We start from the raw sequence: 25,353 nt of genomic DNA on the forward strand, positions 1-25,353 counted from the left end.
TTGAATTTTTTTTTTTTTTTTTTTTAGGCAATGCAACCCTTAGTTGACCTCACAGATTACAAGGACCTCGTCAGCTTACAATCCCTTATTTTTTTATTTTATTTTATTTTATTTTATTTTTTTACGCCTATAGCACCTAGTCTTCCCAGGTGGTCTCCCATCCAAGTACTAACCAGGCCCGACCCTGCTTAGCTTCTGAGATCAGGCTTGTTCAGGGTAGCATGGCCATAGTCTGAATTTTTAAATAAGAAAACAATCTATGGTGTCACTTGCCAAAAATATTCTCCTTGCACAGCTCTTCTGAGAAATCTATCCAGAGTATAAAGAATGTGCACCGCGTACAGGTGTGCCATGATTTATGGGGTGGGTGTGTAAATGCATGGGTGTGCTGGGAAGGCTTGGCTGTTCACAGGTCAGGATGGGGATGCCAGCTTGGGGTGGGGGGACTGTATACATACAGGTGTGGCTGATGACAGCGATGTTCCCACGTAGGTTTGTGGGACATAACTTTGAAGGGGCAGGCTATACAGATGAGGATTGGGCACATGGAACAATGCGGGGAGGTCTTTCTCGCCAGAAATCATCCCTCCCAACATGTCCAGGCACCTACAGTTGTATTAGGAAGACATTCCTTTTGGTACTGAAGGCTTTTTAGTACAAGTGAAAGGCAAATACCAGAGGTGGGGTGCCTACCTGGATTTATCACTGAATGGCTTAGTGACTAGCTTGCTGACATGAGCTGACAGCTAGATGGATGCCCGGAGCAGGGTTGCAGGGTGCCAGCACCTGATGGAGCAGGCACAGGATGGGGGCAGGGTGGGTACTATTGGCAAATGTTGGTTTTCGGTCTAGTCATGATCTGGCTTCTAGTGTTTGCTCCCCGCTCTGTAGACTCACTGAAGCTCACTCGTTTGAAGGAGCTGCGTGCGTGTGCGTGTGTGTGTGTGTGTGTGTGTGTGTGTGTGTGTGTACGCGCGCATTCGGGGGTGGGAGTCGTGGTCTCCTCTGTACCTGACAGCTTCTCCATGAGGGCACTGAGCTCCGCCTCGATCTCGTGGTGCATGGAGTCGTTGGTGACGGCCAGGACCCACACCAGCAGGTTGGTGGCCAGGGTCAGCATCAGGCCACATCTGGAGGAAATGCCACGCTCTGTGCTCTGCCCACACAGCCTAGCCTGGGTGCTTATCACTGCCTTTGGGGTGACTGCTCTCTCCCCAAACCAGATCCCATCTCACATTAGGACTTTAGGTAGACCTAGGGGCCACCTGAGACCATTCCCAGACTAAGCCGCAGCCCCAGGCAAGCTGTGGGGGGCAGGCAAGCTGTGGGGGGCAGGCAGCAGAGGGGACAGGAAGCCCCGGCAGTTGTTACAGGGAGGGAAGACGCCCCCACCTTACCTAGTGACGTTGGTCTGGATCTGAGCACAGTCCTTACAGTGTTTCCAGAGCACCCAAGTCTGCAGGGGACAGGGCCTTGAGCTGGAGGCAGGGGGGTGAGGGTGGACCGTGGAGTGCGCGCCCCAGCTGCTTGTGTGTATTTACAATGGAAGGGACAGTAAGGAAGCCTGAGTTGGAATCCTGGCTCTACTGTTTCCTTGCTGTGTGGCTTTGGGCCAGTGGTAAGATATCGCTGAGCCTCAGTCTCCTCAGCACTAAAATGGGACTGAAATGCCGGCCTCTCAGAGGATGCCCACTTATCATGGAAATAAAAAAGATGATGTAAATGGAACTCCATGCCTGGTGCAGAACAGGCAGTCAGGAGGGAGCTGGATGTGCATGGTTAAGAGCAGCTCTGTATATCTAAGGGTGTATGTAGGTTTAGATATGCAAGTAGGTGCAGGCAGATGTATTTATAGGTGTCTGCATTTCAGTGACATGGTGTGTGCTGGTGCAGGTATACACAGGTGAGTGTGGACGTGGGTGCACAGAGACAGGCATTTGTGGGGGGCTGTGGCGTGTGTACAAACTCTGAGCCACGTAGGCATTTGCCTGTCGGGCTGTTCCCAGGCATAGGCTGGGGCGTGCGTGCGCGTGGCCTGGCGTAGGGAGAGTCCTGTTACCTGGACGCCGATGAAGATGATCTCCACGGCAGGGAAGATGAGCTCCAGCTGCGACTTGCAGTGGCTGTGGCTCAAGTCGTAGCCCACGCGGAAGCCGTTGAGGCAGATGGTGAACACGCCGAAGAGCAGCAGGGAGCCTGGCGGGCCGGTGGCCATTGGCACTTGGCGGAATGGCCCTCCCTCCCCACCACCCTGCATCCGCCCAGCCCCCACACTCACCCCGCACCCAGATGGGTCCTGCATGAGGGTCCCTGTAGAGCACGGCGTGTGGCCGGCGGGAGGTGCCGGTCCCGTAGTAGAGGAGCCAGAGGAGGGACAGGGCCCTCAGCACCGCCAGCAGGATCCACACGTCACCCAGCGTGACTGCCACGTTGTTGAAGATCATGCTGCAGATGAAGGCTCCTCCCAGGAACACCACGTTGAGGGCCAGGAGCCCCGAGAAGAGCTGCCCTGCCTTCTGGGCCTGCCGGTCCCGCCGCAGCAGCAGTGAGAAGTGCCGGACCAGCCAGGACTTCTGGTGGGGCGAGGCGGGGGAGCCCAGGTTCTGGGCCCGCACGTCCACTTGGTTCTCCTTGGCCGCTCCAGTCCCTTGTGCTTCTAGAGAGGCCACAGGTGGAGCCTCAGCAGGGGCTGGGGAGGGAGAAAGGATACTGGTTGGCTGCTGGCTGTCCTGGGTTCAGTTCCACGTCTGCCCCTAACGGCTGTGTGACCAAGGCAAACTACGCAACTTCTCTGGTCAGAAATAAAGGCAGCCGCCCATCTGCATTATGGGACCCACGGAGGTTTCAACAGAGCGGGGGATATGGAAACCCTTGTGCTCCACGTGGACACAGAGATCGCTTCCACTCGTTCGGGGACCACCTGCCCTGCACCCCACGCTTCCTGCCTCAGTGCCTGATCCTAAGATGAAGTCATAATGTCTGTCAAGGGAGTCAGGGGCACTTGCATAGTTCCTGACCACTGGGTGCTTTCCAGGGCTGTGACTTATCACTACCATAAGGCAGTTTGTGCTCTGCTGACTTCGGGGAGGAATCTCACTCCTGAGTGAAAGGCCAAGGTGTCTGCCCTTGCTCCGACTCTGGTCAGTGGGTGATGGTTGCCTGGGGTGGGCCTGTTGGGAAAGAATGCTGTGACCGGAAATAAGAGCTGATTGTGGGGACGTATGGGTCTGGAAGATAACTGCCAGACTCTCCAGAGGAATTTCTTCTGGGAGAAGAAGGAGGGCTCTAAGAGTGGGAGTGGTTTAATGCTCTAGCTTTAAAAACCATATTACATATGTAATTAAAATTAATTTTAAAGATGGGGGAAGGTGCTGAGATTAATTTGCAATGCCTGCCACAAGCATAGGGCAGGTTGGGATCAGCATGGATGCCATGCCCTTGACTTTGACAGAACTGGCTTCCACCTGCACCATTTCCCTCTGACTCCTGGATGTCCTATGAATGCCCAGCCCAACGTGGGGAATGCCATCCGTGACCCTTCTCTACTTTGAATGTCCCCTGCTACTTCCTCACCATCTCCTGAGCTTTCACGTAGGTCAGCCTCTTTGTCACCCCTCTCTTGGACCCACATTTAGGTCACTTCATACCTGCAGCTCAGGGCCTTTGCCTGGAGTCCAGCATACTCCTCCCGCGGGTCTTTGTGTACTCATTCCTCATGGCACTGAGCTGTACTAGAGAGGGGGACACCTTGCTGGTGCTGGGGACTCTCGTGATGGGGAGACTTCTCCTAGGCTGACTCAGGTGGCTCCCCTGCCCCCTGCCATCCCAGGTGCCCTCCCCCGGTCCTGCTGCTGCTCTCGAATCCCTGGTGCTCTGGGCTCAAGGTTCTTAAGTGCTCACCCTCTCCATTCTCCAGGCTGCAGGAGGCCTGCTTCCTAAGCTTACTGTTTCATCAAGTGGCATCTCTATCCCCACATCGCCTGGCAGGGAATGAGCATCCTCCTTGCCTCTAGTCCAGGACCCCCTCCTCTCTTCCTGGACAGACCTCCCTGCCCACTGTGCCTCTCCCCTACTGTGAGCCCTGCAAAGGTGACCAGTTGCCCTCAGTACAAAGACCAAACTGACTAGCATGACCTCTTGAAATGAAACGAGGCAGTATGTGTACAGTATGGGTTTGGAGTGCAGAAAGTGCTCAAGGCAGGGCAGCTGCTGTTGCTTCCTGGTCTGTCCTCGACTTACATCTCCAGCACTGTCTTGAGACCCCACTTGTCCACGGGCTGTGCCATCCTGCTGCAGTTCCCGGAATGCCTCTGCTTCTGCTCGCCTCCCTATCTGCCCACCCCTGACCCTTTGCCCATAATGCCAAACCCCTTGTCCCTTGGCTGACTGCAGCTTGTCCTTTAGTACTCAGAAGAGCCCTACATCCTCTAAGTGGACTTCCCCTGAACCGCTATGCCAAGGCTGGATTGGGCTCCCCGTGTTGGTACCCCCACCAAGATCCATGCTTATTGCCGGAGCATTGCCTCTCATGCTGTTTTAACCTGTTTCTCCCTTTGATCTCCAAACTTCAGAAGCTTCAGACTTTCCCACTATGTAACCGTTTTAGACCCTCATTTCATTTGGCTCTAAAATGTAGGCTCCGGAGCCCCCCATTTTCCCACGTGCAATTTGCTCAATATTTATACCTTCTACTATTCTCTCCTGGGACAAATAGAATAATAAAACTTGGTCCTCTTTAAGGGTCTACAAATAATTTTCTCCCTCCATTTCCTAGTCCTCCCTGTCATTCTTGTTCTGTTCTGCACCCTCCCTGTCCAGCCCCCTTGTCACACTCCAGGCATTTGGCCCCCCGCCCAGCCGGAGGGCTCCACATTTCTCGTGTGGTCTCCTGCCTTCCGCCATCACCCCTGGAGCCTACTGTTCTTTCTGTCTCACCCGCTACCCTCCACTGTGGCTCTAACCCATCCTTACCACCCACCTTAAGTGCTTCTCCTGGGAAGCCTTCTCCCTGTGCCCAAGCATCTGTTGAAAGTGGGTGTGCACTGTCTGGTGAGGTGCTGTGGGTGTGGCTGGCTCCCTTCAAGACCAGGCACCCCTTCAAGTCAGAGGCCAGGTCCTGCTTAACTTGGACACCCCAAACCTGGCACAACATGACGATCAATCAGTGTTTGTCGAATGACTCTGGCATTTTCCCCGGGGAACTTTCAGCACCAAAGCTGTGGACAGAGACCCTTCCCATTGAAACTGTTCCATCCTGGCCCAGTAGAGGAGACTTTCCAGATGATCTTTATCTTTCCTCCTAGGCTCCCCCGCCCAGGTTGAGCAAGCTGAGGCTCACAGGGACACCTCCCTGCTCCCTTCCTCCCAAACTCTGGCTGCTTCGCCTCGCCTTTCCCATATTATTCTCCCTCATTTCCCCAAGGTAGGACAGCCTAATAATTAAGAGTTCAGGTTCTAACACCTACTACATGCGTGATCTTGGACAAGCTACTAAGACTCTCTGTGCCTTAGATTTCTCATCTGTAAAGCAGATATACGACTATGGACTAGTACCCAGTGTATTATTAGATGTTCAATAGAGATTTCTTGAACGAATACATGAAGGAATTATTGCATAATACCTACCTCATAGGGGTTTTATCAAAGTTAAGTGATTTAATTTATGTACATGTAGGTCAGCGTCTGGCACACAGAAATCTCTCACTCAGTGTTAGCTATTTGTACATTTTCTTCCAGCTCTTTCGCAGCCCTGGAGGGACTGGAAGGGTCGGGTTTTTGCTTGGACTGCAAATCTGAAAGGAACACTGGAGGATAAGGTTCCAGGTCCTCTCCGTCCAGGATCCTCGCCCTGAAGTCACCGCCCCCCCACCTGTGGGGCTGGCGGGGTGTCAACGCTCTAGCGGCCGCTAGAGGGAGCCCTCGAAATGTCGGATTCGGTCCACGCGGGGGAGAGTGACGCGGTGCGGGGCACACCGGGGTCCACGGTAGAGGACGAGGGCTCCCGAACCGACGAGAAGGAACCCGCCGTCCCCCGGCACGCCCTTCGGCGCAACTCCAGTCCAAGGGAAGGCCTGCACAACTGGTTTGTGGGTCGTGTTTAGAGGCAGATGATGAAAGGCTGGGAGCCGTCGGGGCGCGCCGCCCCCTTCCCCCGCCCTCCCAGAAGCGCGGGGCCAGATCCGGAGGACGCAGCTGAGCGCGGGCCAGGAGCTTCGAGATTTCTTTCCAACCCGCTCGGGGGACTGCGAGGCCCGGGACGGCCACTACACGTATGCCTCGGACCCGGCGTGCTGGCAGCCCTGACCCCACACCCCTTTTCCAGCCGTCCGGGTGTTTCTCTTCTTCCCGGCCCCGGCTCCCCCTTTCGGCTGTGCTCGCCCATCCGCGGAAAGCAGGTGGGAGCCGAGCCGGATTTGGGGTGGCGGGTAGAGAGGAGCCGGCACTCGGGTCGCCAGTGTCTGGCCTCCCCCAGTCACCCCGCCCTCACGTCCCAATCCCTGCAGCCCCGAGTCCCTGAAACCCGCTTTGAGGGTGGAGTGGGTGTAAGCGTCAAGGTGGGCTCTCACCCGGATGTTCCACCTGCGGTCCGGGGGCGCAGCCGCGAGCCTTACCTGAGACCGGGGCAGGCATCGCTGTCGGCTGACAACCGACTGCTGGGGCAGCACCGGTCGTCGGTCGAGGAGAGGCCCCAGCGCCTGGACCGATGTCCCCGACGCCCTCCCTCCGCAAGACTGCGCAGCCGCCGCTCCGGCTCCGCGCCCCATCGATTTTTCTGTTGACTTTGGGGCTCTCATTAATCCTTCCTTAATTACGCTGCCGGGGGCTCCGGCCCGGACGGAGCAGCCAATTGCGAGGCGGCTAGACGAGCGGGCGGGGCCGGGGGCGGTGCAGGAGCGCAGCTCAGGGTCAGGGGACCAGCGACCGGCGCCTCCGGGGTGAGGTGGGAAGCGGTGCAGTGTCCTTCGGACGAAGTAAAGGCCTTGCGAGATTCAGGCCTCAGTTTCCTCTGGCAGCCAAGCAGGGCATGGAAGCCTCAGGTCTGCGGTCGCCTCTTCCTGTACCCGACTCAGCGCCAGGTCGGGCGGTGGCTGCCCCGCGTGTTCCCGCTCCCTCTCAGTTTCTAAGTCCAACAGTGAACTTGGGGCAGAAGAGACCCCATTCAGATAGGGCAGGAAGTGGGTAGGGTGGGCAGCTGCCGCCTTCGGCCCTCCCGGGCTCCTCCTGCGTCTCTGAGATCCTCCCATGTCATTGTGCCAGCCCCGGAGCTTTAGTGCTGCTGCTCCCAAGCTCTCCTCCCACCCCGGCCCCACCTCAGTCCCCACCCTGGCCTGTCTCTCCTTCTCCTGACTCTGCCCGCCACCCATTCTGCCTCTTCTAGCTGTTGAGCCGCCTTTTCCATCACTTTCTGTTCCATCTGATGTTTCAGTCTCGTTGCTGAGTCCATCTCTACACCTTTTGTAGAGGGGTCTCAGGGACCTCCGGGGACGGGGGGTGGTGGGGAAGATGAGGCCCAAGGGATGAGGATCTGCATCCCTAACTCCTCTTAAACTGGAACAGCCCCGTTTATGTTATAAACTCGGATTCTTGAAATATTTTATTTGCGGGGAAAAAAAAAGGTTCTGCTGTTTGAAAATTATTATGCTGAGTAGAAAGGCTCTGGCTCTCTTGAGCTGTGTGACTCGGGCACGTCACTTTCCCTCCATGGGCCTCCGTTTCTGTCTTTGTAAAGTGGTAGTTGGACTAGGTCAGCCCTTCCTAACCTTTCCTGTGTCATGGAACACATAAAAAATGTATATGTCACTTGAGGATAAAGGGAAGAGGAAGGTGGCAGCTTGGGTACTTTGCCCAGCTCCTCCCAGCCACCCAGGTATTAGCCTGTAACTGGTTTGGAGCTCAGACTTGGCTCACCCACTGAAAAGCTCGAGACCTGAAAATCTCCAGGGGCCCTTCCAGTTCCCACCCCCGAGATCCTCTTTTGTGATCATCTTAGATGGTGAGGCTGAGACAGGAAGTGGGGGACAGGGACAAACTGCAGGTTTATTGGTTCTCAGCTCCAGGCAGCCGCACTGGCCGGGTCACAGGGCTGGGATTAGGGGTGGAGCTGGAGCCACTGACACTTTCAGATCCTGCCTGGTCCTAGAAATGCTGCAGGGAGTGGCCTCCCTTTCCCATAGCCCCATGCTCCAGTGTCATCCTGGGGTGGATGGGCATATGCCAGAAAATAAAACTTTTGTGAAAATGCCACTCTGGGCCCAGGAGGAAAAGGGTGGGAATGAGGCACACTGACTGCCAGCCTGGGGTTCATTCTCAAGGGGCTCTGGGTGGGTGCATGAGCCGAGTCCCCTGCCTCTCCGCATCTCTTTTAGGGGCTTCAGGACAGCACGTAGACCTCCAGCAGGCTGGAGACGGCGTGCATGCGGTAGAAGATGCCGAAAGGCAGGCAGATGTTGACGATGGCCGCCCAGAGGGAATAGCCGTAGAAGTCCACCTCCACCTTGTTGCTGAAGTGAGGGCGGGCCCCGAAGGCGGGCATGATCCACAGCTGCGGGAGAGAGGGCACATCAGGGCCTGGCCCAGACTGGGCTTTGCTGCAGATCTCAGCCCTCTAATTTGGTGGACAGCAAGGGCTGGGCGTTGCTGAGTGGGGTCCCCTGCATTTTGGGCAGGGACTGGCACTCACTAAGGAGTTCAGGAAATGTGTCCAACCGAATTTGTCAATCTCCAGGCCAGGGCTACCCCTGTGATTGCATCTCCTAGCCTCCGTACGGCCCGCGTGTGGGATGGGGAAAGCACACTAGGCTTCAACAGATGACATGAGAGTTTGGTACAAATGGCTAAATCAGCAGCTCTCTCCTCGTAAGATATATGTAGGGTGGTGGCAGAATCACACAGGCCCAGGGCGGGGGCTTCAGGATCCAGTGGAAGGGTACCCCACCCCAGCCCGCTATGAGGTCTGGGAAGAGGTTGAAGCTAGAATCTTGCTTGTCTCTGGATGTGAATTCAAAAGGTTCCGGTGTCGGGTATGCGGCCCCATCCTCCTCGCCCCTAATTAACTGCATCCCTGGCCACATCACAGCTCCTCTCTGAGCCTATTTGTGTTCTATACAACAGGGGTCCCCGACCCCCAGGCCACAGACTGATCCGTGGCCTGTTAGGAACTGGGCTGCGCAGCAGCAGGTGAGTGGCAGGCGAGCGAGCTTGAAGCTTCTTCTCTATTTGCAGACGCTCCCCAGCGCTAGCATCACCGCCTCAGCTCCGCCTCAGATCACGGGGCATTAGATTCTCAGAGGAGCACTGGTCCCTGGTGCCAAAAAGGTTGGGGACCACTGCATACAATAAGGAATGTGGAGAGGGTACGTGGAGCAAAAACAGCCTCCCCAAAGGTGACTCCCACCCTGTGGGTAGGGTGGGCGGGAGATGAAGGCAGAGCCAGCTCTATAGCTGGCTCAGGATATGAAGTTTCACACCTTATTGCTTCCACTGGTAGGTCAGAGATTGCTATCACTTTTTTTTTTTTTTTACAGGCCACCTGTAGGGTGGGCAATATGTACAGTGGGGACTTCACCAACAAAGTGCCTCAGGGTGGATGGTCAGTGTATTTCATGTATACGACACTGGGGTGAAATTCTCTTTGGAGATGTGTTTTGTATTAGATATACATACCCACATGAGGCTGTTTCTATAGTATGAGTATTTTTCTATTGGAGCTTATAGCTAAAAGAACTGGTTTTATATCGAGCGAAATTTCTTTGGAGGTGTTTTCTCTCTCTGGCATGTACTCCCACGGGTACACGTTCCTGTATTACAGATTTCCTCCTGGGGATTATATCTATACTGGGACGTTTCTCTGTTGGGTTGTGGTTACATTAGGAGCGTTTCTCCATTGGGGTGCACCTCCGTGAAGAGCATTTCCATCCATGGCATATATTTGTGTTGGGTGAAGTCTGCTGCTATACAGAGGCGTTCTTTTAGCCGGGGGCTTGGCTGAATCACTGCGGAGGGGGCAGCTGTTGTGGGTGCCCCCCTTCCCGGCCAGCCCGCCACTGTACTCTGCTAACCGCTCACACTTACACTGCTCTCTGCTACTTCCTGACGCTGCTCCAATTATTCTAAGAAGCAGGCTGGTCACAAGTTCCCAGGAGCAGTCACACCTCCCAGCTGGGGGTGAGGGCCCCCGCCCTCCACATCAGTTCTCACGGCTCCCTCTCGCCTCCGCCCAGCCCCCATGTCAGCCTTCCCCGGGACCCCTTTAGCTCCGGCTGCTGCCGAGATGCCAGTACATTGGGGTTTCAGTCTCTGTGTGCCCTGAGATGCTGTTTGCCTGGGGGCTGCATCTGATCTTCTCTGAGCCTACTCTTTCTCTAGAGAGCCGTAAGATTCTCGAGTAGGCTGGAGACAAGACAGAGAAGGCCAAGGGAAAAAACCCAAAAGAGCCTCCTGGCCTTCTTTTCGGCCCAGCCCACCCCCAGGCCCCCAGTTACTCACGATGATGTTGCATAAGAGAAGAAACAGAGAAATGTCTTTCAGGCACCGGCTTCTCCAGTGGCCTCTGGAAGTCACGATGATGGCCACTGCTTCCTGAGGGCCTGCGGGGCTGGGTCCAACCAGCCGAGGGGCGGGCGGACAGGAGGGCAAGGTGTGGAGGGCATCCAGGTTGGCAAAGGTGAGGCTGGGCTCCTTGGGAGGGCTTCTGTGAGGCTCAGCCCCCGGCGGGCCCCGGTGGAGGCTCTCGATAATGAACACATTCTGGAAGGTGTGCTGGGCAATCATGAGCAGAGCATGGGCCAGGTTGAGCCCCCCGAGCAGGTCCCTGGGCATGCCCACCACCACAGCCACGATAGAGTAGTAGGAGATGGCATACTGGCCCAGGGCGGCACCCATCAGCAGGGCCACGTCCAGGGTTCGCGTGGGGTTCTTATGGTGATCCATGGCCCGGCGGTCAAAACGGTAGATGATCGAGCCGCTCAGGCTGACCAAGGTCATGAGCCCCAGACACACAATGTTGAAGCTGTAGTAGATGACCAGGGCCTGCTGCATGTGGCCCCCCTCTCCACTCACTTGGACCTCATAGATGATGAAGACGGCCAGCCCCACCACAAGGAGCATCAGGCCCAGGATCGGGCCGGCAAAGAATGTCTCCCGGAAGAGGCCGACCTGGGATGGAGTGTGGCTGTGGCCACGGGTAGAGGAGGCCAGCAGCCTGCCCACGTTCTTCCACATGACGTAGAGCATGGTGGAGGCGAAGAGGCTGTACTCGATGTTGAAGGGGTACAGGTAGAAGTAGCCCTGCTGGAAGATCTGGCAGATGGCCGTGGCGCAGGGGCAGTCTCCTCCAAGCCCGCTGGCCACGCGCTCCGCTGTGGGGAGAGGGGCACAGAGCCACACTGCCCTCCCACCTTCCTGGACACGCCCCCTCCCAAGCGCCTCACCCCGGGACCGTGACCTTTGCGAGGGCAGGGTCTCCATCTGCCACATTCACCACCGTATCCCGCACGCCTACACAGGCACATTCATTCTTGCCATAGTATTTACTGAGCACCAACTGTGTGCCAGGGACTGTGGGACACATCAGTAAACAATAGCCAGTGCTCAATAATAACAATAATAATAGTAATAATAAAACTGAGCCTCAGAACTATCACTTTATCCCATTCTATTCTTTCAGGAAAACACTGCCAATTGGTCCCCACCAGCAATGACCCCCGGCTCCCCGAGATAGGCGAGGTTCTGGTCCTGATAGGTGGCCCTCCCGGGAACCTCTCAAGTTCCAGCTTCCTCTAAGCTCCCCGCAGCATCTGACTCAGCCCGGAAAGCAAGCTGCTGTGCCGGGGTCTGGACCACCACCTCCCATTACTTCTGTTCACACTGCACCACGAGGAGTCTAGTCCGGCGCCCGGACTGTACTTCGTAGAGTGTCTTGGGCCCTGGCAAACATCTCTTTTGATCTCTAGAACTATCCCAGCTGGTTTTACAGATGAAGAAACTGAGGCCCCCCTGAGGTACAGTGGCTTGTGATGGCAGAGCTAACTCAAGCGATCTGACTCTGAACCCCGGGATGGGTAGCTCTCCAGTGTGCCTCTCTGCACCCATGCAGCCCCTGCGGTTCAGTTGGCTGCCTGCCCAGGTTGGTTTTAACCATCCTCAGGAACCCTCTGTACATGAAAGGTAGCCCTTTGTCTGTCCTGCTGGGCTGGGGTCTCCCGGAGGGCTGGGCCTGTGCTCTTCATTCCCAGACACCCCCGTACTGGGTGTGTGCATGTGTCTTCAGGCGAAGTTCAGATGGACTTAGTCATCTAGTCTGGTCCTGAGGAGGGGGCGCCAGAGAAGTCCAAAGAACTAGGACCATGGGGCTGGGGACCCCGTTCTTCCTCGGTATAGCTTATTGGTTAAAAGCAAAAATGGATCCGAACACTGATTCTCCAACCTTAAGCTCTGTGACCTTGGGCAAGCTACATAACCTTGCTATGCCTTAATTTCTTCACCTGTAAAATGGGCATAATAATATGACCCATCCCACAGGGAAGTTGTGAGGATTAAGTAAGATAGAGGGTTTAAGACACTTAGCACAGCGTCTGACATATAGAGCTCAGTAGATTGTCACCCTCGTCATTGTGATTATTATTTTTAGCTTCTTGCCGGGCTGTCTGTCTGACCCCATGGTTCCGCCACTGAGCCTCCCGGCCTCCCTTCCCCTCTCTCCAGTTCGATCACCCTTGGCCTTTTGTCCTGGAGCCCAAAACCCTTCATCAGTGGAATTGAGACCTAGACAACGGGGCCAAGGCTGCACCCCCCAGGATGAGAAGGTGCCCCTGATGCTCCCCTTCCTGAGTCACCTACACCTATATGCCAGAGTCAGAGCCCGGAGCAGGAGGGGGCACTCCTCTCTTGTGAGGACACGGGAGACCGACTCTACAAGTGCACGAAGCGCCCACCCAAGGCCTGGGAGTCCCCGGGCCAGGGTTCCCTGAAGTGGGCACTCACGGTCAGGAGCGAGGCGGGAGTGGCTGGCGTTGCTGTGGGAGTGTGCCTGGTGCACGGATTCATCCACCACGGCTGCCATCCAGATGGCCAGGTTGGTGGTGAGTGTGAACATGAGGCCACACCTGTTGGGGGAGGGAGAGCAGAGAGGCCGGGCAGAGTCTTTGGCTCATTCTGGGTCCCTGGCGAGGTGGAGAGAGGGCTGGTGGGCTACACTGGGAGACGGTGTTGAGAAACGAGAAAAAAGTCAGGCCCCTGTGTGAACAGGAAGCTGAGTTTGGAGGGAGCACAGCCTGGCGGAGATGCCACCCGAGAGAGGGCTGGGGGCTGTCCTGAGACTCAGGCCAGTGCCGTTCCTTCTCCTAGAAGAAAGGTTGTATGGTGCACTACACAACCCATCCCACCAAAGCGAACATGTACACACACACACACATCACAGTGCACGGCGATGAAAATCAGGCTGACAAAGCCAGGGGGCTTTGGTTGAAACCCACCCGAGGGGCGAAAAGAGGCCCCAGGCCCCAGGTTGGAAAACCCTCATCTCTCATGCAAGGTGAGTGCTGGCACCCTCAGCATGGCCACCGAGCTGTGGACCGGGCACTCACCGAGTCAGATCCAGGTGGATGTGAATACAGTCTTTAGCAGAGACCCAGAGAAAGTAAGTCTGTGTTGAGAGAGTGATGAGGTCATTTTCTGGGCAGGACAAACAGATCAACTCCAGAGTGCTCATGTCCACACCCAGCATTAAGTTCCCTCTACCTCAAGCGCCTTCATACTGAGTTATAAAGTTTATTTCAGCTTTGCAAAATGAGGTCAGGAGCTTTCTCTCTCTTCTAGGGAACAGTCCATATAAAATAGCACCCTACTCTTTACCAATTTGCATAACGTCATCTGTAAAACTCTCTGATCTTGCTGTTTGTGTTTTGCAGCATGGAGGTCAAGTAGAGTTTTGACTGTCTGCTTATGTGTTTCTGGGAGCAAGGCCGGCCTCAGGCTAGGTCTTGTCCAAGGTAGAAAGAATCTCTGGTGACTTCTCACCTCCCCTTGGCAACGTCCCCTGCCCCATGCTCATCCTCTGTTGCCCTGCAAATCCTCCCTCTCACCTAGCTGCCAACAAATCCTTGCTACGTGGGGGTATCTGTATTTTCATTTTACCTGAGTATTCCTCAAACCCATAAAATGTAAAAGACTAAAACCATATAAATGCCCATAAATGTGTTGAATTGTGGAAACCGGCCCCAGAGGAAGGGAAGGGAACTACACATGTGGTCATTCTGGTCACGATCCAGAGTGGGGACTTCGGTCCCATGTAAGACCAGTCCTGCCTCAGCTCAGTCAGAAAATCTTTCAAAGAGCTGTTTATGCAATCTCTCTCTCTCTCTCTCTCTCTCTCTCTCTCTCTCTCTCTCTCTCTCTCTCTGTCTCTCTCTGTCTCTCTCTCCCCCCACCCCCATATATTTGAACTTTTTTGAAAAACCTCAGGTACAGAATACCTTATTTCCTAAACAAATACAAAATATAGGGGACATGGCTGAGGCCAAACTGGCCATGCCCACAGAAGGACCAGGGGCTGAGACCGATGCCTTCTGTGGGCACCCAAGGAGATCAGGCCAGGTTCTAGGAGATGGGGTGACTGCCACAACTCACCTCTTATATTAACTAGACCCTCCCCCAGACTCCAGGCACTGCTCAGGTTGAAATGAAATCATAGGGCCTCTAAGTAGGCACCCACATTTGGATATTATGTAGTTGCCAAGTACTTCCGGATGTATGGGCTCGTATGGTCCCCGCTACACACCTATCGCCCCCTTATGTGATTGCTTAGGGTAGAAAAGAAGTGGCGCTCAGGTGTCCTGACCCCAGGCCAGGTGTTGGCTCCTTTCTACCACATTCAGGACACTCCTCCCACCCACCCACCTGGACGATGACAAACACGGCCTGGGTGAGAGGGTGTAGGATCTTGATGGCCGACTGGCACTCAAAGAAACTGGAGTAGTAGCCGGTCTTGAAGACATCCATGACCAGAGTGCACATCCCAAACAGCACCAGCCCACCTGGGGATGGGGGGCGGGGGTAGGTCAGAGAAGCAGGGAGAAGGCTCCTAGATCTGAGGCTGGATGGCTAGATGAGTGGTTGGTTGGATGGATGGATGGATGGATGGATGGACGAGTGGTTGGTTGGATGGATGGATGGATGGATGGACGGACAGGCAGGTGGAGAGATAGATAGATAGGTGTATAGGTGAGTAGATGGACTGAAACATGAATGGGTGGATGGAAAGATGAGTGTATAATTGAGTGAGTGGATGGATGTCCCACCGAGCCCCCATCTCTTTGGGGCTGCATAGATAAGGGAAAGGGCCCTAGATGGGGCCTTTCAGCTGCGGCTGTCACGTGTTCTGCTCTTCAGCAGAGGCTTTTCCCCATAACCACCTTTTCCCTATCTTTAGACGGGGCAAAGAAGTTCGCCCTCATCCCTCCTCCGGGCCCTTCTCTCTTCCTCCTCGTCCACTGCGGCCTGCCTGTCCTGCCAGGGGAACTTCTACCTCTTCCTCGATGTGACGCCACAGTTCCTCGGGGACCCCCGGCCTCCGGCTCTCGGCCTGACCTCCCCCACCGCGGCCCCCACTCTCCGTGGCACCTCGGAGCCAGATGGGGCCGGCGTGCTTATCCCGGTAGGGGACGGCGTCGGGGCAGCGCACGGTGCGCAGGAGGTAGAACAGGATCCATAGAGTCGCCAGCAGCATCATGGCGGTGAGCAGCGCGAACACGTCGGTGTCGTACACCGCCACCTTGTTGAAGGCGCCGCCGCTGATGAGCGTGCACGCGAGGAGCAGCACGTTCACGGCCAGCAGCACGGACAGCAGGCGGCCGCCCTTCTTCCACGCCTCGCGGGGGCCTGTCCGCGGTGCCGGCGGGCTCTCCTTGGGGCCGGAGGCCGGCTCCTCGGACATGGCAGGGACGACTGGAGGAGGTCGCAGAGGTCACTGTGGGGGAGGAGCGGACGGGACCCCAGGTTCATTCCCCCATCGGATCCCTAGATTTTGGGGACGGGGAGTCCCTAACCCGGAGGATGGGGGCTGCGGGTGATGGAAGCAGCGCTGAGAATGGGGAAGGGAAAAGCTGCGCCTGTCGGTTTCGCGCGGCAGCGGCCGGGTCAGACTCCGTCCAAGGTCCCCACTCCCCATACCCGTCGGCCCTGTGGCCTGGGGCACCCACCTGGCTGGGCCGCGAGCCCGCGCTGACTGGGGGGTCAAAGGGCGGCGAGCGTCTCCTCTCTCCCGCGCCGGGCTCCACGGGCGCTTTACAGCGGGGAGGGCAGGATGAAATACAGCCGCGGGAGCCCAGCTCCATGAACCTCGCAGTCCCGCTCACATGATCCATCTTTTCCGCAAGCTGAATTTAGGGAAGGGCGAGCGGGAGCCACATAAGGTGAGATTTATATTTACCCATTAAAAGGCGTCCCCTCCCCCGCCGCCCCGCCACGTCGGCGGGGCCAGGCTCCCCTCACTGCGGCACCCCGCAATCCCGGCCTCGAGGAGCCCCAAGAATTGATTCTCAGTAGACGCCTCAAGGGCCCGCTGACACCCCGACGCCCTCCCAGCCCCAGCGCGCCCTGTACCTTTGTGCTCCTCGGTTGTCGGCCTAAGATCCGGACCCTCGTGCCCCGACCCCCGCACAGTGGTCGAAGATCCCTCTTCCTCTATCCCAACCCCCGGTCCCGCTCGGCTGGATGCGGCGAAGTCGGGCGTGGGGACGAAGCTCCCCACGGAGTCCGCGCCTGGTCTCCCGGCGCCCCCTGCTGGAGCATCGCATGCCGACGCCGCGGGAACGGGCGGCGACTAGGACCGCCGGGTCCTACTCGCTGATTATCCGGCGGTCAGTCCTAACACCCCTCTTATGCCCACTGTCCTAGGGGTCAGGACTGTCCTCAGACACCGCTCCCCAGCCCTCGGCCCGTTCCCTTGACGGGCGGGGACATCGTGAGCCTCAGCGCCGGGGCTTTAGTGAGGACAGACCTCGGACTGTCCCTAGACTGGTCCTCTCGGGGCGGAGCGCTGGGGTGGGCACTTTGGGAGAGAGGGCAAGGCCTCGCGCAGGTCGCCCCTCTGCTCTCGGGAGCAGGGTGTTTAGGACCCAGGGGCAGCCCCGGGGCGGCTCCCGGGGCCGCAGGAGATCCTCCCCCTCCCGCCGGGTGAGCGGCTCAGATGTCGGAGTAGCAGCGGCTCTGGCGCTCCGCACCCTCCGTCTGCGGCAGCCGGGGCTGGCGGCCCCGGCTCCTGCCCGGCCCCCTCCCCCAACCCCATGCCTCAGTCCTAACCCCTCCGCCCTCCCGCGCGGGGGGCCTTTCGCCGTGCCCCCTGCCCGCCGCGTCCAAGTGGGACACCATGAACGACCAGTATCACCGGGCGGCCCGGGACGGCTACCTGGAACTCCTCAAGGAGGCCACCCGGAAGGAGCTGAACGCCCCCGACGAGGATGGCATGACCCCCACCCTCTGGGCCGCCTACCACGGCAACCTGGAGTCGCTGCGCCTCATCGTGAGCAGAGGGTGAGTACCCACCCCCAGCCCCGCCCGGGCGGGAGACAAGTCTCAACACAGCCCCAGGCACCCTCTCTTGAGCCACTCCCTTCCCCAGCGACAGACCCTAAGGTGGGAACTTGGGGCCTGGCAGTCATGGGAGGGAGGAGAGACATAAGCTGAAGCGTGTGACACTTGTGACCTGGACATAGGGCTAGGAGAGAAGGACTAGGATTTGGGGGTTCACGATTGTGGGAGGGGCTGCAGAGTGGGGGGAAAGCGGGAGAGGTTTCCTGGGCGGGTGGCACCTGGAAGCAAGAGCGAGGGGCATAGTGAGAATGGGAGACAAAGTGCAGAAGCCTCAGGCCGGTCAGGGTGGGGCTACGAAGGGGCACCCCCTCACTACCTGGCCAGGCCTGGGATCCGAGGGCCCTCCCAGCAGCGCCCACACCCCGCAGGCCGGGGCTCACGTGCTCTCTCCCTGCCCCTTGCTGGGATTTGTGGGCACTGTCCGCAGTACCAAATGCCAAATGTCACTCGGTTCAGCCACCCCAAGACTCCATCTGTGCCCCTCCCCCTCCCAACCGCTCCCTCCTCCTCTCTTCCTCTGAGGGGAAGGGTGGGCTGGAGTCCAGGTGCTGGGCCAGGGAAGCAAGGTAGCAGGGTCCAAGGCCACCGAAGAGGGGCTCCCTGGGGCTGAATGACACTGTGGACAACTTCCCCGCCTACTAGCAGTTTTATAAAGAAAAGTCAAGTTGAACTGGACACCGGGGAGGCCTGGGCAGAGAAAAGGAGAGATGCCCCAAGAGGCTCAACAGGTGCACCTCAGGTACTGGGAGGTCATGGTGGAGGGGCAGGGGTCCAGCTGGTCCTGGTACCAGGTGCTGGCCTGTGGCCTGAGCGTGTGGTGAATGGGGGAACATCCCCCCCACCCTCTCTCTGTGGCTGTTCCTGGGGACCAGCAGCAAGTGGGAGCAGCCCCTAAGGCCAGGCAGCTGAGCCCAGTTCCAAGAGGCCAAGACTGGCCCCTCCCCACACCAAGAGGGCACACAGTGACCCTGCCTCCTGTCCCCACTCTCAGAGAGACTCATGGGAGCGGAAGAGGGTGCCCCCTTGGTTCAGCAAACCCCACAACTCCCAAAGAGGGTGAGAGTTGGTGTCTGATGGGGTGTGGACCCGATGCCAAGCAGCACCTCCCCACATTGTCCCTCAGGACTTGGTGACTAGTAGAGGAAGTGAGGAGGAGGTCGTTCAGGGAGCTGTAATGACAAAGGCGTGATTCTTTCTCCAGCACTGCGGGGTGGCCTTGTGGCCTCATTAGCGTGAGGCAGAGGAGCTGAGTTAGGCCTCTGAGGGCGGGCAGAGCTTGGAGGGGCCAGCAGAAGCGTGCCTGAGGGGAGTACAGTCTGTTGTGGAGGGTGTTGGGGGGCTGGCTGGGTCCCCTGGACAGGCTCAAGCCAGCTTGCCTCACGGGGCCCCCAAAGGTGGGGCAGCCGGGGGAGGGGAGGGCTCCTGGGCCCAGGTGGCAGACTTCTCTCCTCCTCCTCTCTAGTCCTGGCTGCCCCCATGCTCCCCTCCTGGCCCAGGCCAAGACCCGACACCTGCTCTCACACGCAGGCTTGCCAGGCCTGGCCCTGCTCCCTGCAGACATAGCTGTGCCTGCCACCACGCAGGTACGCACCCTCCAGCACTCACCCAGGGCTCAAGCCCAGCGCACACCACCCTCTCTTCCTCTCCTACCACCGCTCCTGCACACGCATTCACGCTCACTACCATGCCTACGTAGACCCAGGGTCGGCCCTGGCCCATCACCTCTCTGGGCCAGCTCCCCACTGGGCTCCATGAATAATTCACTCCTTTCTCTCTGAGCATCAAATATTTATCCCCTGAGATTCCCAGCCCTCAGTTCTCGTGGGGAAGGCCCCGCCCTGGCCCCGCCTTCTCTGTCGCCCCACTCACTGCCTGTCCAGGCTCACTCTGTCCTTCTCTCAGCTCTGGGCTGTGTGTCCCCTGGGGTCAGAGGAGAGATCTCAGGTCCTCAGCCCCTCTGGTGTGCCGGAACCAGGCTAAGAGCTCTCCACACCCGCAGCCATTTCCGACTGCCTTCCAGAGCTGACAATGGCTCATCATCTCTCTCCATGTGTCCTCCTCGCAGGGGTGACCCCGATAAGTGTGACATCTGGGGCAACACACCCCTGCACCTGGCAGCTTCCAATGGCCACCTGCACTGCCTCTCCTTCCTGGTGTCCTTCGGGGCCAACATCTGGTGCCTGGACAACGACTACCACACGCCGCTGGACATGGCCGCCATGAAGGGCCACATGGAGTGCGTGCGCTACCTGGACTCCATCGCGGCCAAGCAGAGCAGCCTCAACCCCAAGCTGGTGGGCAAGCTGAAGGACAAGGCCTTCCGCGAGGCGGAGCGGCGCATCCGCGAATGCGCCAAGATGCAGCGCAAGCACCATGAGCGCATGGAGCGGCGCTACCGGCGCGAGATGGCCGAGCGCTCCGACACGCTCAGCTTCTCCAGCCTCACATCCAGCACCCTGAGCCGCCGGCTGCAGCACTTGGCACTGGGCAGCCACCTGCCCTACTCGCAAGCCACGCTGCACGGCACCAACAGGGGCAAGACCAAGATCCAGCGGAAGCTGGAGCGGCGCAAACAGGGCGGCGAGGGCACCTTCAAGATCTCCGAGGACGGACGCAAGAGCGTGCGCTCGCTCTCGGGCCTGCAGCTGGGCAGCGACGTGATGTTCGTGCGCCAAGGCACCTACGCCAACCCCAAGGAGTGGGGCCGCTCCCCACTCCGGGACATGTTCCTCTCCGACGAGGACAGCGTCTCTCGTGCCACACTGGCGGCTGAGCCTGCCCACTCGGAGGTCAGCACCGACTCAGGCCACGACTCCCTGTTTACCCGCCCGGGCCTGGGCACCATGGTGTTCCGCAGGAACTACCTGAGCAGCGGGCTGCACGGGCTGGGCCGCGAAGACGCGGCGCTGGACGGCGCGGGCACACCGCGGGCTCGGCTGCAGAGCTCCCCCAGCCTGGACGATGACAGCCTGGGCAGTGCCAACAGCCTGCAGGACCGCAGCTGCGGGGAGGAGCTGCCCTGGGACGAGCTGGACTTGGGCCTGGATGAGGACCTGGAGCCTGAGACGAGCCCATTGGAGACCTTTCTGGCCTCCCTGCACATGGAGGACTTCACCTCCCTCCTGCGGCAGGAGAAGATCGACCTGGAGGCATTGATGCTGTGCTCCGACCTCGACCTCCGCAGTATCAGCGTCCCCCTGGGACCCCGAAAGAAGATCATGGGGGCCGTCCGGAGGCGGAGGCAGGCGCTGGAGCGCCCACCAGCCCTGGAAGACACAGAGCTGTGAGTGCCTTAACCCTGGGGCCATGGGAAGATAGGCATTGGAAGGTGGGAGGATCTGCCTTTCCAGGAAGGAGGGGGATCATACCGTATTTCATAAAGTCGAATTTACCACCAATTATAAGAGGCCCCACTTAGTTTCTTTATCCCAGTTCACAAAAAGAAGCTGCCCATTTCATGATGACACAAGGTTTTCTTATCACAGTGAATGTAAAATGCACCTTGATTTTGGACATATCGAAATGTGGAAAAATGGGTGTCTTAGTCTGGATGAGACACAGCGGTCACAGTAATCACGGCCGCTGGAGATGCCCTCCCCAACTGCCATGCACAGGGGCCACATCACCCCCATTTTCCAGGCAAGCAAGTGGAGACTCACAAGCTGGGCTCGATCCCTCATGTGTGTGTGGCTCTAAAGCCTAAGGATGAGGTGGCTCCCATAGGAGGGCTGAGTTACCATGTTCAAAAAGCCATCATGGGGAGCTTGAGGCTATTGTCGCACTGGCTGGACTGTGGCCCATCCCTGCCCTGCCCCCTCCCTCATGGAATCCCATAAGCCCTTTTGGTATCTGTGGCCTTTACCCTAAATGAGCATTTAGGGTAAAGGCCACAGGGGGGATTTGTGGGGAGGCAATCTGTTTAGAGTCTGGGGGATGGGGAAGATGCCCCATCCCTGACCAATCAGCCTTCCTGGAGAAGGTGAGTTGTCAAAACGGCTGGTCTTGGTTTCAAATGATGTCTTGAAGGCCCTTATCTGAGGTCTGTTTCTGTCTTTTTCTCTGCAGATAACGGGGGGCTTTTCTCCCCAGACCAAAATGAATTGCAAGTTGCCATAACCCACGGTGGGACCGTGAGGTCCTCACAGTCGCCAGACCTGCAGCCCCCTGGGCCCCTCCCTAGGGGCAAGGACCATGCGGGACGTCTCCCTTGAAAGCTTTCCCACACTCCACAGCAGAGGGTATGGCCTGGAGGCACCCAGAAAGGTCCCAGAGCCCTTGAGCCACCCCCATCTGAGTGACCCTAAAGGACATGTGGATTTGCTGAAGGCCAGAGGAAAGACAGGGGCCACTGGGGCCTCAGGGACTAGACCATGTGCCCATTGGAGCTGCGCGGGAGTGTGTGCGTAAGGGGTGGGCGAGGCCTGTCCCAGGGGCCACTGTCTCCCCCCACCCCTCCTCTGAGGGTCCCATCATCGTGCTCAGGCTGGAGACTTTCTCACTTCCTACATTTTTGTGAAGGGAAGAGTTTGGGCTGCCTCCCCTCCCCACCATGTACCCCAGAGAGGGGGTCCCGGCTAGACTCTTCAGCCAAATGCCCTGACTTTAGTCCCCACCCCTGCCCCTAGCATGGCCAGCCTCCTTCTCCTGCTCCCACTGGCCATGCTGGGGAGTTGGAGTGCCAGGCTGCAGTGTGTGTGTGGGGGTGACTTCCCAGCTCACCCTGGGGTGGGGCCCAGCCTGACTCCGCCCTCCCCACCCTGACCTCTGCCAACCTCCCTCTCCTTGGATGTGTAGCCTGCCGCCCCCCTACCCCCCGGGACTCCAGGGGGTCAGGGCAATAGACGCAAGGTGCCGGAGCAACTGGCTGCAGTATTATGGCCCCTAGGCCCAGCGGGCATGCTCTGAGCTGGAGAAAGGCATCTGCCAACTGCCTCAGAGTCTTCCAGGCCTGAGACAGGGCGGAGACTGAGCGTGGCAAGGTATCCAGCCTAGGGTGGGCAAGTCCTGTAATATAGACCCTGGGGCAGCCTGAGGATGTGGATAATCTAAGCTGCTGGTTGTCCCCAGGTCCCCAGGGCTCTGTGTGCCTGCATTGGGGATCAGTTGTTGGATTTCCCTGGCTGTCATGGTCCTGCATGAATAGTGAGTAAGCGAGAGCTCAGCACATGCCCTGCTCTGTAATGATGGTGAGACCAGGAGAAATGCCAGCACCAGAAGGTCCTCAGACATGTGTCCTCATAGCTCTGCAGTCAGACCGAAGTCACAGATGTGGGAGAGTCGCTCAGGAGCCTGCACACACATGTGTGCACGTACGCACCCCCACACGGATGTGCCCTTCCTCCTCTGTTAACAGTGAATGCCCCATCCCTGACCTTCAGCTTGGGAAGCAGCTTCTGTGGGAGCACTGCCACAGCCCCCCAGCTCCTTCCTGGGCCCCCTTGGCCTGGGCCGGGGAAAGAGAACCCCCAAAGAACACCACAGACCCCATCTACAGACATGCCCAGAGCTGGGGGTCAGATGGAGCTGCTCTGAGCTGCTTGGTCCCACAGGCAGGGCTTGGCTGCCCGCCACAGCTGCCCCGAGCCCCCCACCAGTCCTCTCCCTGTTCTCGGGGCCTGAGCCTGGGGCCACCTCCAAGTGCCGACTCGACTTCCTCAGAGCCCCAGGTGCTGCCCTTTCTCTCCTGTTCCCGTGGTACTGCCTCAGGCCCTCCCTGTACCCCCTGTGCTGGGGTGGGGTGGGCTTCCTGGCTCCCACCACCGTATGAAGCACCCCTGCCACAGGCCCATGATCACTTTTGTAGAGTACATTCTGCAACATTGTCATGCCTACGTCTTGTTCTTTAATCGCTGAGGGGTGGGAGAGGGGTGGGGTCAAGAGAGCAAGGGGGTGGGTGGGAGAGGCTCCTTTTGCGCCTTACAAGATCGTGGTCCTATTCCTTGGAGGGGTCCTGGGATAGATGATTGGGCAGCCCCCTACCTGGCCTCCCCTCATCCTTGGGCCTTTACCTGTTCTCTCTGGGCCCAGAATTTGGAGCTGATGGAGAGGGAAGGTTCAGAAGAACTGGGACAGGACAGCCCCCGGCAGCTGAGCGAGGAGGATGGTCCAGGCTCCAGTTTTGTTCCCAGGGCCTGCAGCTGCTGAGGACAGGATGATGCTTTCTCCCTTCCCACTGGGGTCCGTCTGGGCTTCTCCAGACAGGGGCAGAAGCCACACCCCAGCAGGCTGCCATCCATCACCTGGGCCCCATAATCCCTAATCTCAAAGCCAGGCCCACTTCTGGGAGGTTTCCAGAGGGGGGGTCTCCATTTCCCTAGCCACCCCAGGCCGCTCTTGAGGCAGCCCTATCAGAACCCTCCTTTCTCCCAAGGGTAAGACTTCTCCTTAAGCTGTGAGACTTAGGCTCTGTTTTCTCTGTCAAGTTTGAGAAAGGGCCCAGAGTTATTTTGTTCCATTCCCTAAGGATGCTGGGCCAAGTGCTTCTGCCAAAGGGAGTTCAAGACAGTCCCCTCTCTCTAGCATTAAGGTCCACAGATGACAGTGCCCCAAGGTTGTCTAGCAGCCATATGGGGGTTCTAGGCCACCTCACTCCACTTTACGGATGGAAAAACTGAGCCTCCCCAGGGGAAAGTCCAGACACAGGTCTCCCTTCCTCACTCCCAGGCTGCCAAAGGGGCCAGCAGGACGCGAGATTCTGCCCCCATACTCCACGGGGTTCGTCTGCCCGGCGACCCCTACTGGCCAACCTGGTCACTGCACCTACCTCACAAAAGACCCGCCAGGCCTGGCGCCGCCGGTCCAGGGAAGGACATGGGGGCGAGGATTCGCAGTGACAACAAGACAGTGGATCCGAGCTTCAGCGTGGAGGCCAAAACTAACCAGAAGCGTGAAGCGGGAATCTCCAGGGGTCAGCGTGGCTGGAGGGTGGAAGCCTGGGGCGCAGGCGCAGGTGCAGCTTTGGGAAGCCTGAGGGGACATTAAACACAACTTCTCATTTTGCAGATGAGGTAACTGAGGCCAGGGGCAAGGGGCGGGCCGAAGGCCTCAGAGCAGCCAAGTGTGCAAAGTACACCAGGTCTCCTGATGCCATTCATGGTGCCAGCTGCCTATGGTCCCCATGTTAAATCAGTCCTGGACAGCGCGACCCTCCTGTCCTCCCAGGATGCCTGTGTCACCGTCTCTGAGATAAGCCTGGCTTGCACTGGAGTTGGCAGGACTCAGGAGACAGCCAGATCTGGGCAGCAAAGCCGTATCCACCCCTTTCTAGCTGTGTGCCTTGGTTAAGTTACCCAGGCTTTCTGGGTCTGTTTTCTCATCTGTAAAGTAGGTATTATGATTTATTATAATAACAGTGTGAATCCCATAGGTCATTAGGCAGGTGAAATGATAATGTATGCGGAGCACTTAACACAGTGCGCAATATTTAGTCCTCATCAGTTAGTAATGATCGCGCTTACTGGGGGCCTGAGACAGATCCGTGGCACCCTCCTGGCCTGTGTGGTCCCAGTTGCCCAAGTGAGTCCTAGGCCGTCCCAGGGAGCAGTCTTACCTTCCTGAGCCCCATAGGAGGGTGAGTCCCTGTCCCATCACACTAGCTCCTGAGGCCTACACAGGAGGCACCTCCATTAGACCAGCAGGAGGCGATGACAGCCCAGCCAGGAGCTAAGGAATGGCAGGTCAGCTAGCCAAGGGTGAGCCGCCACCCCGCGGGAGACCGCCAGAGGAAAGCCAGAGCTGCTCCTGAGATGCCCAAGGAGCTGGACA

The 25,353-nt window shown here is 58.0% G+C and overlaps 3 protein-coding genes and 1 pseudogene across 4 annotated transcripts in view; 1 reads left to right on the forward strand and 3 right to left on the reverse strand.

The window, feature by feature from the left end:
• The window catches only part of OTOP3 (otopetrin 3), a 10,922-nt gene extending 4,274 nt beyond the window's left edge, over positions 1-6,648 (reverse strand). Inside the window, exons 1-5 of the mRNA XM_015589636.1 lie at positions 6,612-6,648; positions 2,279-2,689; positions 2,060-2,196; positions 1,398-1,456; positions 1,012-1,130 (exon numbers count right to left, since the gene is read on the reverse strand). Coding sequence (XP_015445122.1) covers positions 1,012-1,130; positions 1,398-1,456; positions 2,060-2,196; positions 2,279-2,689; positions 6,612-6,630 — 745 coding nt within the window. The 5' untranslated portion in view covers positions 6,631-6,648. The remainder of the gene's footprint in view (positions 1-1,011; positions 1,131-1,397; positions 1,457-2,059; positions 2,197-2,278; positions 2,690-6,611) is intronic.
• On the reverse strand, positions 125-233 carry LOC112480107 (annotated as a pseudogene).
• Positions 6,649-8,371: 1,723 nt separating the features above from the next.
• Positions 8,372-15,931, reverse strand: OTOP2 (otopetrin 2). Its single transcript, XM_006912241.1, has 6 exons — positions 15,619-15,931; positions 14,896-15,032; positions 13,584-13,642; positions 12,982-13,103; positions 10,486-11,357; positions 8,372-8,542 (listed from the first exon to the last, which is right to left on the reverse strand). The coding sequence occupies exons 1-6, from the start codon at positions 15,929-15,931 to the stop codon at positions 8,372-8,374; spliced, it is 1,674 nt and encodes a 557-aa protein (XP_006912303.1).
• A 1,244-nt stretch (positions 15,932-17,175) lies between these two features.
• Positions 17,176-21,912, forward strand: USH1G (USH1 protein network component sans). Of its 2 annotated transcripts, XM_006912243.2 has the most exons (3): positions 17,176-17,529; positions 19,708-20,872; positions 21,655-21,912. In XM_006912243.2, the coding sequence occupies exons 2-3, from the start codon at positions 19,800-19,802 to the stop codon at positions 21,656-21,658; spliced, it is 1,077 nt and encodes a 358-aa protein (XP_006912305.1). In that variant the 5' UTR covers positions 17,176-17,529; positions 19,708-19,799; the 3' UTR covers positions 21,659-21,912. The 2 variants fall into 2 exon arrangements, with proteins under 2 accessions (XP_006912305.1, XP_006912304.1); XM_006912242.1 differs by lacking the exon at positions 21,655-21,912 and having other exon boundaries at positions 19,655-20,876.
• Positions 21,913-25,353: the final 3,441 nt, after the last annotated feature.

This window comes from Pteropus alecto, unplaced genomic scaffold (genome assembly GCF_000325575.1).
Source record: "Pteropus alecto unplaced genomic scaffold, ASM32557v1 scaffold134, whole genome shotgun sequence".
Classification (NCBI taxonomy): Eukaryota; Metazoa; Chordata; class Mammalia; order Chiroptera; family Pteropodidae; genus Pteropus; species Pteropus alecto.

Excerpts from the sequence above, each read along its gene's own strand:
- USH1G (XM_006912242.1), top strand. The coding sequence starts at position 17,366 with ATGAACGACCAGTATCACCGGGCGGCCCGGGACGGCTACCTGGAACTC. Across the intron at positions 17,530-19,654 it reads CGCCTCATCGTGAGCAGAGG|GGGTGACCCCGATAAGTGTG; the intron begins GTGAGTACCCAC and ends TCCTCCTCGCAG.
- OTOP2 (XM_006912241.1), bottom strand. The coding sequence starts at position 15,931 with ATGTCCGAGGAGCCGGCCTCCGGCCCCAAGGAGAGCCCGCCGGCACCG. Across the intron at positions 13,643-14,895 it reads CCGTGTTTGTCATCGTCCAG|ACTTACTTTCTCTGGGTCTC; the intron begins GTGGGTGGGTGG and ends CTCTCAACACAG. Across the intron at positions 13,104-13,583 it reads ATCCACCTGGATCTGACTCG|GTGTGGCCTCATGTTCACAC; the intron begins GTGAGTGCCCGG and ends CTCCCCCAACAG.